General features: G+C 33.2%; 1 protein-coding gene across 2 annotated transcripts in view; it reads right to left on the bottom strand.

The window, feature by feature from the left end:
• Positions 1-5,322: 5,322 nt before the first annotated feature.
• LOC122510856 (protein Vhl) overlaps positions 5,323-15,824 on the bottom strand; it is a 70,183-nt gene continuing 59,681 nt past the window's right edge. For both annotated transcript variants that reach the window (XM_043625806.1, XM_043625800.1), the window contains exons 2-4: positions 8,752-9,085; positions 5,717-5,939; positions 5,323-5,624 (exon numbers count right to left, since the gene is read on the bottom strand). In XM_043625806.1, the coding sequence (XP_043481741.1) occupies positions 5,568-5,624; positions 5,717-5,939; positions 8,752-8,993 (522 nt within the window). In that variant the 5' untranslated portion in view covers positions 8,994-9,085 and the 3' untranslated portion in view covers positions 5,323-5,567. The remainder of the gene's footprint in view (positions 5,625-5,716; positions 5,940-8,751; positions 9,086-15,824) is intronic.

Below are 15,824 nucleotides of genomic sequence, written 5' to 3'. Positions count from 1 at the left end.
ATGGCAGACGACATTTTCAAAAATTCATCAAATTCATTTGAAACTTGTTACTCAGGGGTTTTCGGGGTCGCAGATGACAAATTTGATATCAGATTTTGAAAATTTAAAATGGTGGATCCAATATGGTGGAAGACATTTTCTAAAATTCAACGGATTCACTTGAAACTCGTTACTCGGAGGTTTTCAGGGTCGCTGATTACGAATCCGATTTCAGATTTTTAAAATTAAAAATGGCGGATCCAATATAGCGGACAACATTTTTACAAACTCGTCCGATTCATTTAAAACTTGTTACTCGGCGGTTTTCAGGGTCGCTGATTACCAATCTAGCATAAGATTTTTAAAATACAATATGGCGTTTCGAATATGTCTGGCGCCATTTTAAAAAATTTATCAGAGTTACTTAAAAGTTGTTAACTGGGATTTATTGATGTCGTAGATTAAAAATGTAATATTGGTTTTGAAAATGGCGGATCCAATATAAGAACAAACAATATAAGAACAAACAATATAAGAACAAACAAAAAATATAAAAAAATAAATAAAGGAGTGTAAAATCCGACCGTATACCTCCACGTGGTAAACTCTGGGGTCGTAAGTAACGTAGTATACTTAACAGCTGACTGCGGGGGAAAATTTTGTATTTATTATCGTTTCAAAAGTTTTTCGTAATCAGCAAAAACCCTCTAGTAACGAGATTCAAATGAATCCGATAAGTTTTAGAAAATTTCATTCACCATATTGGATTCGCTATTATGAATTTTCAAAATCTGAAATCGGATTCGTAATCAGAGACCCTGAAAACCCCCGAGTAAAAAGTTTCAAGTGAATCCGATGAATTTTAAGAAATGTTGTCCGCCATATTGGAACCACCATTTTTAATTTTTAAAATCTGATATCGGATTCGTAATCAGAGACCCCGAAAACCCCTGAGTAAAAAGTTTCAAGTGAATCCGATGAATTTTAGGAAATGTTGTCCGCCATATTGGAACCACCATTTTTAATTTTTAAAATCTGATATCGGATTCGTAATCAGAGACCCCGAAAACCCCTGAGTAAAAAGTTTCAAGTGAATCCGATGAATTTTAGGAAATGTTGTCCGCCATATTGGAACCACCATTTTTTATTTTTAAAATCTGATATCGGATTCGTAATCAGAGACCCCGAAAACCCCTGAGTAACAAGTTTCAAGTGAATTCAGTCGATTTTTAATTTTCATGTCCGCCATATTGGATCCGCCATTTTGAATTTTAAAAATCTGATATCGGATTCGTAATCAGCGACCCTAAAAAACCCCCGAGTAAAAAGTTTCAAGTTAATCCGATGAATTTTAGGAAATGTTGTCCGCCATATTGGAACCACCATTTTGAATTTTCAAAGCTGATATCGGATTCGTAATCAGCGACCCTGAAAACCCCTGAGTAACAAGTTTCAAGTGAATTCAGTCGATTTTTAATTTTCATGTCCGCCATATTGGATCCGCCATTTTGAATTTTAAAAATCTGATATCGGATTCGTAATCAGCGACTTCAAAACAATAGTATGCTCGTTTGCGCAAATTTTAGTTTTCTAAAAAGTTGTCGACATTTTGAGCCCACTTATGAGATTTTGGTCTTGACTGCGAAGGGGTTAAACGTTGCTTGTATCATCAGTTGAGGTCGATGATGGAGTTTATGAATTTGGTTTTTGTCTCATAAATCTTACTGTAAATACAAAATAAACATATTTATTACTTAGTAAACTCAATAAAGTTTCCCATAAGAAATCCCTTTAATAAAAAACAATCACTTTATGAAGTTAAAACAGGAACAATTTACCTTGGCAATCAAATGTTTTCCACGGTTGAAACTTCACTAAAACACATTAAGTCACTTACAAACTACTACTGTTCACAAAATAATTAATAGTCACAATTAATGCATTGAATAGTATTTCCAGTTACCGCAGCAATTCTACCCGAAAGCAGAGTTTTGTTTCCAATAGCCCCAGTTTAAGGTAAACAAAATAGGATATACCACGATATACCACCGATGCGGACTTTAAAGAAAATATAATTATTAATACATATGTTTACTCTCTTTATTGAAGCTAACAGGGTAAATCTGGGGAAGACGTCTATAGTTTTTTTAAAGGTTTGTAAAAATTGAAAAAAGCGATTGTTGTCTAAACTATTATTAATATAAACACTGAACACTTAGATTTAAAATAAAGAAAAATAAAATGACATTAATTTCTATTCGATTACATAGATCTCCATCTACAGTGTCAATTTGTAATGAGCCAATTCCCCAATAATCAGAGAGAGAGAGGGAGAGAGTTTGATGATTAAAAGGGGAGAGTCAAATTCAAGAAATTAGAATTTCTTTTAATTAATAGTTGAGTTTCCGACACGATAAAAGTCGGACTCACGAATAATCCGGATCGGGGAATTGATCACTCCGTAAAATCAATCTTTTTATATTTGTTAACACACTTTTCTCGTAGACCTTAGTCTACATGTTTTTTGTGCTCTCCTCTCAAATCTGAGATTATTGTGAAGTTGACCTTCATTGGACGTTTGGGATTTAACCTTTCATCAAGGATTTGGACTGTCCCATCAATTTCGACTTTACCATCAATTTGGACTTTACCATTAATTTGGACTTTACCATTTATTTGGGACTTCATGGTACCAACTGCCCGTTTTTGGTCTTCGTTGCAGCGGAGTCATCTTTGAATTTGTAAATTGATATTTATTTTTTATATGTACTTTGTGTATGTGTGTGACGTATGTGAATGAATGTCGCGTATTTTAAAAGATTAGAAGATTTAGAAAGACGTATCGCAGTTGTAGGAACAATAAAATTTTTATTGTCTTAATCTATAAATAAATTATCAGATTATTTGTTATATTAAATTCAATTTATTTATAAAATGCCCCTGCAACATTCACCAAGAAATCCCAATGCGTCACAAAATTAGATCAATTTTTTTTGTTATCAGCGATATTTTAATTTGTTTTTCTTTAATATTTCTTCAGTAGCTAAAATTAACATAAGTTAATATAGTATTCACAAAAGGTTGAAGAATAGCCCACAATAAATGGTATCTTTTTTACAAATTCTGTAATAGTACATTATGCAACAAGGGAGGTACGTCCGAGTTTTTTAATATTGTGCGAGGTCATAAACGAGGTTACCTCCCTTGTTGCATACTTTGCTTTACACAACAAAGGCGTATTATGGTTACTCTATGCTACCTGTACCGGTGCATGCTAAGTTCTCCCATATAACCCAGCTGGTCAATAAAGTAACCATTATTGGCCTAGGGAGATAATGGGTACTTTATTGACCTGTGAGCGGTCAATAATATACCCTTTATCTCCCTAGGGCTACAATGGTTACTTTATTGACTGCTGGGTTATAAGGGTGAACTTAGTACGCGCCTGTACAGGTAGATAAAGTGACCATAATACGCCTGAGTTGTATAAAATATTTTAATTGGCCATCTCCCCTGGACTTACCCTATAGAACTTTTCCAACTGCGGGTACCATGTGGGAAAATAATAAAATTATACGGATGTGACTATAAAATACAATCTGCAGTTAGTTTTATGAATTACTTTTGGTCAATTTAGAAAATAGACACATAGTGTAATTCTATAAAACTCTCCATACATTTTGTAAAAAAAAGACAATTTAATTGAGAGAACGATAAATTGTTTCCAGGACTCTGTACCTGACAGTCTAATTAGTTAATCGATAGAATGTAATTCCAGGCGTGAAGAAGTGTAAGTAATTGTGTGCGAAGCTATCTAGATTCTCATTCAGTTGTTAAGTAATGTAACCGTACATTTTCACTAGTGATCTCGAAAAGCATTTTAAATCCTCTTCAATTCAATGTTCGAATTTCAACAATTATTTTATCATAGTGGAAAAAAATTTTAATTAACTGAAAATATCAACGATGGAATATGCGTCACAAGTTCTGTTTTTAATTACAAGTATAAACACGTGTCCTTAACATCTGTTAACTACCAGAAACAACATTTTTTAAATAATGGGTTTACTAAATCAAAACCCTTCTATTTTGTATCATGTTTTCTTGTTTGGTCAAAATTTTGTCCTTACTTATTTGTTTAAGTATTGTCACGTCCTCGTGAGGAATAATTTTATTTTATTAAAATGTTTAAAATTAAGGTTTTTATATTATCAAAAGCATTTTACCTTTATTCCTAAAATCAATGTAAAAACACGTGCCTCCTTGTTACCATGTGCCTACAATCAATTGAGGGGTCAACTATTCTTATCATAATGCAATTCTCTGAATGGTCACCTGCGAATCTTCGATTCATTCTTCCACGGAATTTAACCATTTTCTTGAAATAATGGGGACGTTGCTCTAAAAATGGAATTTTTGTGGATCGGATCCCTATTTAAAAATAAATTATTTAAATCATAGAATTCTGAATGTCATTAGTTAAAATCATATTTAAAATATCGACTTTTAAAATAAGAAAAGAATGAATGGTAAAATTTCAACTTGGCAAAGAAATATTTCAACGTGAAAGTATATTTATATTTTCAATTTAATTCTCAAGAATGTCCATTATTTGGATAAGAATATTATAGAGACTAGACCTTTTTAAATTTATAGCCTCCAGAGGGTTAAAGCTTCCTTTCAGGTGGGTTAAAGAATTTATAAGAAAATTGGTATGGCCATATCAAACGATCTTCGGAAAGAAAACTTGTTCCAGAAAAGAAAGAAAAACAATTGACCTAGAGCTTATAATCTATATGAGAAAAAAAAGGACTTTGTGAAGAAAAATGTTAAAATAATCGAGAGAACATTATCTTGACCATTCTCTGATCCTCTAAATTCTATTCCCCCTAATTTTCCAATAATTGTAAATATGGAAATTTTTCACGAAACTAAAAGTTCAATAGTGAATTTTGTATTTCGAATTTCCTATTTTACGTCCAACACTAATATACAGTTTTATGGTAAGTATTGGCAGTTGCAATGCAAGAGAATATTGCGAGACTGCAGAAAGCTGCTTTCCGTTCAATCTGGTCTTTGGTATCGGAATTGGAGACGCGTCGTGTTCAAACAAATACTAATATTGATTCTGCTACCACTCTTTTTCCGCTGTACTTTTTCTTTGCCTTTTCTACTTTCTCTCGTTTCCCTCGTCTGTTGCCTTCCTTTCATCCTCTTTTCTACATCGAGGATGCTTCTAAAAACAATACTTTATACCGGCGACAGGAAAACCCTTATAACAAAACAAGATTCTAAAATCATGAGAAGAAAGCAACTGGGCAAACTTCACATAAAGAACATTCATTTTAATTTAATTAAGACAACTCATCTTTTCTCTCAATCTTCCATTAAATAAAATATTCAAACAAAAAAACCAGGTTCACTTTAATCATCTTAAAGAAAATGTCACATTATCTCAATGTGCAGCTTCATTTTTCTAATTTAAATTTACAATCCTCTTCAATTATTAATTGAAATTAATAATTTTTAGTTTTAAATAATCTTCCAATTTCAGTAATAATCGCAGTGAATAAAAAAATAATTTATCATCACTTTTTCGCTATCGAAGAATGTCCACTTCGATGTCTGGACATAGTTTCTCCATTCTGTTGTAATAAAATATTTAGAATTTTATGAAAATATGCAGAAGGTTAATTATTTCCATTTTTTTCTTAATCTAATAAATTGTTCAACTCACTCCTAATCGTGGCTGCATTATTGCTAATTCATACTGAAGACTTCGTGGTATTTCCAAAAGAAAAGCGTCATGATCTTTTGTTAATTTCTTTTTTATTATTCGTAAACAAAGTTTCTTTAAACTAAACACAGGAAGTGTTATTGCAATATTAACCCTTTGAATTCTATTTGCAACCATTGCTCGATATTCAGGAAAAAATACGTCCTGGCAATTTGCGTGCAATCTGCAATTGATATCAGAAAAATCGTTTGGATGTCTTTTTTTCATCAATGGCAAGCAATGAATAAAAAAAAATTCAGGCCTCGAACTCAGGCTGATTATTGATACTTTTTTGAACGAATCGAGATTTTGCTCTTCACCTGAGAACGTCAAGGTCACCGCTAGATGGCAGTTCGATTGACAAAATCAGACTCCTCGCCACCTGGTGGCGACCTTCGCGTTCTCAAATGGAGAGATTGAAACACCATTTTATTTCTTGGAAACTTTTTCAGGGTTGCCACAGGTCAGAGAAATCAGGAAAGTGAGGGGAAAGTCAGGGAAAGTAGAATTGGTCAGGGAAATTAGGGAAAAGTCAGGGATTTTTATTAAAATTACTGGAAAAAATTAAATTTTTAGAATTATTAAGAAAATTCTGAATTTTTGTGTCTTTTTTTAAAAAACTTTAATTTCAATTTTTTAAATTTTTATCGCAATTATTTGAAAGAATTCAATTATCTTAATAACTATTAAACTTCTTTCCAGAAATTCAATTATATTGAAAAATGTTTAAAAAATTCTCGTCAACATTTTAATTATCTTTATAAATATCAAAATTCATTGTAAAATTCAATTATTTTCATAAATAACAATATTCATCATAAAAATTCAATTATTTTCAAAATTAATAAAATTCTTCTCAGAAATTCAATTATTTTCAAAGAGTCCAAAAAAATTGTCAACATTTAAATTACTTATCTTTATAAATGAATAGCAAAATTCTTCGACAAAATTAAATTATTTTCAGGAATTTTGATAAAATTCATTGCAAAATTCAATTACTTTCATAAATAATAGTATTCGTCACAAGAATTCAATTATTTTTAAAAGTAATAAAATTCAATTATTCTCAAAATTTTAATAAAATTCAATGATTTTTCAATATTCTACTATATTAATAAAGTTTCCCAAAAGAATTCAATTATTAAACAACAATTTTGCCAATAATTAACACAAACATTCAATTATTTTTCAAGCAAATAAAAATTTCACAGGAATTGAATTATTAAAAATAGAATTTGCATACATTTTTTTGAAAAAAACTAATTGTTCAAAACTTTTTTTTATAAAATTCTTCGCAATAATTTAATTATTTTCATAAATAATAAAATTCATTGGAGAATTTTAATTATTTTTAATAAAATTTCAATCGAATTCCTTAAAAACTGTAATTATTTATTAAATATTATTAAAATTCATCGAAAGAATTCAATTCTTTAAAAACTTGTTGATAAAATTATGTATAAGAATTCAATTTTAAGAAACATTTAATTATTCAATAAATTATTTATTTTCGTATTTAAATAATTTAATTCTTGTAAAGTTTTTAAATAAAAAATAAAAATTGATTCAAAAATGACTTTTAGTTAAAATTTTAGATTATAATTAAATATTAAAAGCATTATAATGTGGATTTTTAGAAATAATTGAATTTTGAAAAGGTTATTTTTTAAAAATTGGCAAAATTTTAATTTTTTTCAAAAGTGTTCTCCAATTTAATGATTTTGAATATCTACTATTTTAATAAAATTTTCTAAAAAAAAAATACAATTATTTACAATAAATTTTAATAAAATAAATTCAATTATTATTTACAATTTTTTTAAAAATTTCTTCGCAATAATTTAATTATTTTCATAAATAATACAATTTTTACAAGGATTCAATTATTGTCTTAAATAAGATAATTCTTTTTAGGAATTGAATTATTTTCATAAATAATAAAGCTCATTGCAGAATTTTAATTATTTTTAATAAAATTTCAATCAAATTTCTTGAAAACAGTAATTATTCTTAAAATTGTTATTAAAATTCGTCGAAAGAATTCAATTATTTAAAAATTTGTTAATAGAATTATGTATGAGAATTCAATTTTAAAAAACATTTAATTATTCACTAAATTATCTATGTTTGTTTTTAAATAATTGAATTCTCATAGAATTTTCTAATAATAATTGATTTACGAATAAATTTCAGTTAAAGTTTTAGATAATAATTGAATTTTGGAGGAGTTACTAATAATTGCAATTTTTTTAGAAATAATTGAGTTTTGTTTAAGTTTTAAATAAAAATCTTTGAAAATTTGAATTTTTCATACTTTTAATTGAAAATTCTATGGAACTAATTTTTTAAAATTATTTTATGTTTTTATTTTCTAATGTATATTTAATTGAAGAATTTCCGAATAATTAAAATTTCACGTATTGTAAACAAATTTAAATTGTAAACAAATGGATTTAAAAATTCTCAAAGAAGAAGTTTTTCAAAAATTATTAAAACTTGATTTAAAGTAGAATTTTATTTTAAATTTTTAGAAATTGAATTGAATTGAAACAATGAAAATAATGTTAAAGAAGTTACAGTAACAACATTGTTATATTTATAATATAAAATAATTACTAAAATAATTTCTTCATGTTTTATAATAATATTCTTTCGAGTTATTGAATTTGAAAGTTTTGAAATATTATTTCCTATGAAAAAATAATAATGATTAAAAAAGAAATTAAGTTATTGATATTTTCGAATAATTTTACAATTAAAGAAATTCTTAAATAAATGTACCTAATAGAACATTTTTTTTTTTGAGTATTTAATCATTTTTAGAGTGAATTAGAATATTCTTTAGGGTCAGGGAGAAAGACAAAATTTTGTTTGGAAATCAGGGAAAAGTCAGGGAAAAAGAAAATTTTTTTTATTTCTAAAATTAAGTCCGAGGCCTGAAGAACTGTAACATAACGATAAATCTGAACTAGCGAAGATGAATTTTAGCAACGTACCTTTCTCCCGTTTCTTCATCATAAAATATCCAGGGATGGGTAACAAATGTATTAACATCAATCCATTGAGCGTAGGAAGAGAGATCCGAAAATCGAACTGTCTTTCCCTTAAAGTCAAGCCAATAAATGCGCACATGCCGATGTGTGGTATTCCAAAATCTGACATAAGCCGGCTGATGATTGTTGATTGAACGCAAAGGACGCTTATAGCGATCCAAACCAACTTCTGGATTCTCTTCCATCTAGAGAGATTATTTAATCCCACAAAGGCTAGCTAGCAAACAAATTAAAAATCCAAGCTCTTTTCAGATCCCCCGTATAATGAATGGAAAATCTGAAACAAAAAGAAAAAACTAATTAAATTCCTCATAAAAATAAATTAATGTCCAAATCAGAATAGAATTGCGAAATCAATAAACGCAAAATAAAACCAAGATTCAAACAAATTATTATATTATTAAAAGTATAATAAACACAAATGTGAAATAAAAATTGAAATTTCCGACTTAATAGAAAACGAGTTTATTAAAGAAAAAGTTATGAGAAGAAAATAAGCTTCTTTCAAACAGAGCGTAAAATTAAACTCTGTAAACAAAATGAAAGGACAATAAAAATGGGAAAGAAGATAGAAATCATAATAAAAGAATAAAAAGGGACTTGGATTTTTAATACCATGAGATTTACACAAACAATGTAAAATTATCAGCATTACAGAATTTCAAATATTTTTGTGGAATTGAATTAACTTTTTAAATAGTTGAATCTAAAGAATGGACCTCTCTCTCTCTCTCAGATACTGACAAGAAAAGTAAATAGCAAAATTCATTTCATCCTTCGTCATTTTAAGTTTCCATCAAAAACTCCTTTTTTTTCATAAAGAATATAACAATTCTCTGAAGATATAAGTTTCTCAGTAGTGAAATATCCTTTAATCAGCTTATAAAACAGTAAACCAAAAGGCAATGTTGAAACTCCATTACAGTTAAGAACTCGCAATAATAAAAAAAGAAACGAATATAGAGTCAAGGGAACTCGTATGTATGACACAAATGGACCTCTCTCACCCTTTTTCACTAACGGAGATCATCTCTTCTCTCTGTTTTAAAATCTTTCCCTCCTTTTCTTTCGCAGGCATATTTTCGCGCCGTGTATATAAGACAGAAAAAGTGCAAAATGAAATCGCACGAAGCGCACGGCGTTTATACAATGTTCAAGCTCAGAGGTAAAATTGGATTAAAACGAGTTACGGTAATGAAATTTACGCACCACCTACGTTCAAATAAACATTCTGAGAGTAGCGAAACGAGCGCGGATTCGACAAAAATAAATCTCGTCTTTTTAAAACTATTTTCTAAAAATTCAGTAGAAATTTTCATTCTTTCGCACTATCGCACTATGATACTCTATTGTATGTATAAATATATGATTCTATGAAGTGGAAACTAATTTTATTATGCTGTATGTGAGAGACCCGTCGCGTCGTGTGGAAATTTATAGTTGCACTTTTAAGGAACTGTAATGCAGTACTTGACTCTTTACTGTTCCTTGACAGCATTTTATAAATTGTGTCTATCTTCATTTGTAACCCTTAAATTGATAACTCTCGAGACAGTTAAACAGTAAAGATTCTTTTCAAATTTTAAGGATCACAGTAAAAAGAGAAACGGTAAATGGTTCTCTAAAAATAAGTGACCAAAAGGTGTTAAAAAAATTATAATTAAATTATGATAACTAGCAACAGGGATTTTTATCAAAAATACTGACAAAATTAATTTTTTAGACTTCATAAGAAAATTCTGAATTTCGGTATTTTTTTTGTTTGTCTCACAAACTATGAAATTTTCACGAATTCTAATAACAAACCTTCAAATTTTTCTACTTCTGATAATAATTTCTTTTCAAAAAACTCGAATAAATCGAAAATAATATTTTCGATTTGTAAAACAATAATTTTTAATAATTGTTCTCTAAAAAATTGGATTTTTTGACATTTAGACAAACGTAGAGCTTGAAGTACTACATAGTACATAATACATATATACTACATACTTGTTTAGTACTACTAAACAGTTTCATAAAATACCCTTGAATATTATTAATGATGCAAAAAGTATTTCAATCCCAATTATTATTATTATTATTATTATTATTATTATTATTATTATTATTATTATTATTTTTTTTTTTTTTTTTTTTTGCTTAGGGACTTTTGGGAAATCTGCCTACAGATACCTTGGATTCCGCACTCCAAGGTTATGTGGGGTTGGTATGATAAAACAAAAGGAAATATAAAAAAAGAAAAAAAAAATATATATTATAGTAAATTTAATAAACTGGCGACCTACTACCAGCCCGACCCACTAAAACCCGTAACCCTTCTTCTGGAGCCCTTTACCCTCCCTCGGAACTGTCGTAAGACTTTAGCCTTCGAGGGTGGCGCTCCAACCCTGTCGCTAATGCGACTTTCTGCTTTTCTCTGCGGTTATCCTGCGTTAATAGTTAAAAATTTAAAACTATTTCACTATAAAGCGGAATTAACAGCACAACAATAATCAAAAATAACAAATGTGTAATTAAGTGTAAAAAGTCAGAAGATAAAATTATAAACGGATATATAAAAAAAAGAAAAAATAAACGCGTATAAAAAATTCAAAAAACATAAAACTGTACAAAGATGAATAAAAAACACAAACAATTAAAAAATGTATAAGGACAAATAAATCACAAAATAAATTAATAAAAAACAAACGAACAAAATTAAAAGCTGTTTAAATTACGCTTTTTGGCGGCCGTCGAGATCCTTCCTCGACATAACCGAGATTATGAAGTTCTCGACTTGCCGCCAATTCTCTTCCGACTGGGTCATCAGCGATACCATGTTCTCCGGTGTAGCCTGACTGTTTACACCTTCGAACATGGCCCGCCTCTCCAAGTCCCAATTCTTGCATGAGAAGAGGGTGTGCTCCGCGTTGTCCTCAGGGAACTGGCAATATGCACACACCTCGTTCTCGCGTAATTTAAAGCGACACAGGTACGAGTTAAAACACCCGTGACCTGTGAACGCCTGAGTCAAGTAATAGGAAACCTGACCGTGTTTCCTATTCATCCAGGTGGCGAGTGCCGGGATAAGGCGATAAGTCCATCGACCTTTTTCCTCACCATCCCATCTTTCTTGCCATCTTTCTATGAGCCTGTGCCTCGCTTCTTTGCGGATCAGGCCCTTGCTTGGTCTTAATTCCTCATTCAAGGAACTGCTTTCTTTAGAAAAGAGAAACATTTCTTCCCTTTCCCTCGCCAAAAGATCTGCTGGCGGGACACTTGCAAGGACCTGCACAGCACTCGTAGATACCGTCTTATATGCAGAGATGATACGCGTTGTTATCGATCTCTGCGCAGACAGTATCTTTTCACAGATGGTCACACATCTTTTACTCCTCAGGGATGGGGCCCACGCTGGTGCTGCATAGAGCATTTTAGCGTGGGCGACACTCGCCACCAGTCTTCTTTTTTGTTCACGGGGTCCGCCAACATTTGGCATTAGCCGTGAAAGATTAGCCGCACACTCGATCGCCTTATTTGACGCCGTAGCCATGTGGTGGTGGAAGTTTAACCTTCCATCTAACTCCACACCAAGATATTTAATTTGCTTACTCCACTTGACCTCGAATCCGTCTATCACGATTCGTGGGAGCTCATAACCACGTCTGTCTGTGACCAGCAGTGCCTCGGTCTTTTCCAGGGCCATTTCAAGACCTCTGGTATCCAGCCAGCTTTTAGCTAGTCGCAGACATTCGTTCACCAATGTCCCAAGAGCCTCCTCACTTTTGGCAGTGCACACGAACAACGCGTCGTCCGCAAAGCCGATGATCACCGCACCTTCGGGCAGATCCATTCGCAGAAAATCATCGTAAGATACATTCCATACAAATGGACCCACCCTCGAGCCTTGAGGAGCCCCACGCTGCATCTCTTCCTTGAGAGTGCAGGTGTCTCCCTCATATATAACCCACCTGTCGCTAAGATAATTATCCATTATCCGCAACAAGTAGGGCGGCATGTTTTTCTTTTCCATCGACTCGATGAGATCTTTCCATCTTGCGGAATTAAACGCGTTGCGTATGTCAATTGCTACCAACGCGCAGAAGCTCTTCTTTTTCCCAGGTCCCAATTTGTTTTTTCCTGCTTTGGCTATGTCCACAACTGCCTGGATGGCATCAACCGTGGACTTGCCTTTACGGAAACCAAATTGGTGATCGGATAGACGATTCTCTTCGGTCAAGTGGCTTTGCATTCTCTGCAGAACCATATCCTCTAGAAGTTTACCCATCGTATCTAGCAGGCATATAGGCCTGTACGATAAAACCTTATCTAGAGGTTTTTCACCTTTCCTTAGGAGGACTAACCTCTGTCGCTTCCAGTCGCGGAAGAACTCTCCTCTCTCAAGGCAAAGATTGAAGCATCGAAGCAGAATCTGGGGTGAAGTGTCGATTACCAACTTTAGGATCTCGTTACTTATCCCATCGATTCCAGGCGCCTTGCCTGTTTTCAATCTTTTGCCTGCTTTTTGCAGTTCACTAAGTGTGAAGAGTTCTTTCTCTTCGACTTTGCAAAAACTCCAGTCCCTTCTAAGGTATGGCTCCGCAGGAGGAAACAAAGAACTTATTATCTTTCTGACCCAATCGGGATTGTCCAGGCCGGGGGTCTTTTGCCTCGTCACTAATTTCTTAGTCACGATTTTAAAAGCCAGACCCCATGGGTCCTTGTCGACTTCCTCGATTAGGTCCTTCCAGCTACGGCGTCGCGACTTACGGATCTCTTTCTTGAGGTTCTTTTTCGCCTCCTTGAAAGCCTCTTTCAGCAAGGGATCTCCCTTAGATCGGGTGTATGTCCTTTTTGCTTTGAGGCATTCCTTTCTCAAGGAGGCCAGCTTTTCTGACCACCAGTGCAAGGATTTTTTCCTTGAAAAGGCTCCTTTGCGACGTGGCATCGACGCATTGCAAGCGGTGAAGATTATATTTCGCACCGCTCGCACCTCTCCATTTAGACTTTTCGGCCTCTTCACCCAGCCCAAGTCCTCAATTAAAAGGGCTTCTCTTAGGGACCGGCCGAACTTTTCCTTGTCGAGTCTCTTCATATTCCACGAGGAGGTTTTGCGACTAGGAGCATCCTGTCTTTTTCCTCCTCGTGTGTCTCCCATCGAGACTGAGAACTCAATATACTGGTGGTCACTTGCGGTATATTCCTCAGAGACCCGCCAGTCGGTTATGCGGCTAAAAAGTTTAGACGATGCGATTGTTAGATCTATAATTGATCCGATCGCACCTCGTCTAAAAGTCCATGTATTGCCTCGGTTTACTGCCAATAAGTCGTTTCTGGAGATCATTTCTCCAATACGAATTCCTCTCTTGTCGAGTCTCGTCTCACCCCACTCTGGCGACTTTGCGTTAAAATCACCAGTGATGATGACATCCAGCCTGGATTCTGTGAGGCTCGCTTCTAGGTCTTCGATATTGGCTTCGAAGTTTGTCAGTGGGTCGTTGGGTGAGAAGTAGCAGCTATACATACGTATATTAGCCACCTCTATCCACACGAACCCACTGCTCGTCTCCAGAAACTTGTCAACCCGCAATTCTGGGTTGCACAGCTTTATGGCGGCTCTCTTTGCCTTATCCTGATACCAAGGGGCGAGGTCGCTTCCTTGATACTGATCACTGCAGAACAGGATATCGACCTCATTTTCCCTTGCTGTTTGCATTAGGAGCAACTGTGCATCCTTACTTGTATGCAGGTTGACCTGCAAAAATTTTAAGGATTTGCCCTTTTAATCTTTTGCAGTTCTTCTCTGTAAACCGGGCAGGCTCTCTTTCCGGAATCGTGATCCGTCTCTGGCTTCCCCAGGTCCAAGCACGTAAGGCACTTCGGCTTCACTTTACAGCTCTTCGCGAGGTGTCCCTCTCCGCCGCATCTCCGACAGTTTTTACTTCTGTCGGGGCCTTTGCAGGTTCGGGTAGAGTGTCCATAGGCTAAGCACTTTTGGCACCTAGCTACTTCAACATGCTCGCGAATTTGAGCATTTATCCAGCCGATTTTGATTCGGCCAAGTTTAAGCAGAATGTCACTTTCTGCTTCTGCCAAGCGGATTAGAGCAACCTTAGTTCCTTTGTAGCGCGGCAGTAATTTGCACTCTATAGGCAGGTCGGACTTGCCCAGCTTTTCTTCCAATGCTGAAGTCACCTCACTCTCTGTAGTGGCTTCATCCAGGTCTCTGATTTCTAGAGACCTCTTATTTACAAGAGGTATGACCTCGGCCTTGCCATGCAGGGCCAAGGACAGACTTTTCGCAAATTTTAAGGTCTCTCCACCCTTTTTCACTATCAGGAGAACTTCCTGTTTAAAAGTTCTCCTGATTTTCTGTACCACGGTGCCTGTATCTTCAGGTTTAACCTTTTCTTTTATCAGCGGCAAGATACCCTCGTAAAACTTTGGGTCTCTTGCCGTGATCTTCACAGCTTCCGTGGACCTGAGTTTCGAAGGGGGCTTCGTGAGCTCTTTTTTCTCTCCTTTGGTCTTTCTTCCTGGAGCCCGTTTCTTTCTTTCTCCAACAACCTTAAAGTCATCCTCAATGTCCGCTCCGTCTTTCAAGACGGTATCGGCATACGTCTTACTAGGACTACTTGAGGACGCCCCTTTTGCTTCAACTAGCGACTCAGGATTAAGCTGATTATTATTATTATTATTATTATTATTATTATTATTATTATTATTATTATTATTATTATTATTATTATTATTATTATTATTATTAACATCATTAAATTAAATGTTGTATTTGATACTATTCTATATTAAAACTTTAATTATCAATTTTACTTGGTAAACTTTTATTTCCCTAACTGTTTGAACATTTGCAGAAACTTTTACTTGGCGGAACTTTTTGCATCAAAAATTTTTTTGTTGACATTCAATAATGTTCAAAAAATTTTAAAAATTCTCATAAAAATTTCAATTATCTTTAAAAATAATAAAATTTATTCTTCTCCAAAACTCAATTATTATCATAAATAATAAAAATT

This window comes from Leptopilina heterotoma, unplaced genomic scaffold (assembly GCF_015476425.1).
Source record: "Leptopilina heterotoma isolate Lh14 unplaced genomic scaffold, ASM1547642v1 Lhet_121, whole genome shotgun sequence".
In the NCBI taxonomy this organism is placed as follows: Eukaryota; Metazoa; Arthropoda; class Insecta; order Hymenoptera; family Figitidae; genus Leptopilina; species Leptopilina heterotoma.
This window is presented reverse-complemented; position numbering and strand designations above follow the sequence as displayed.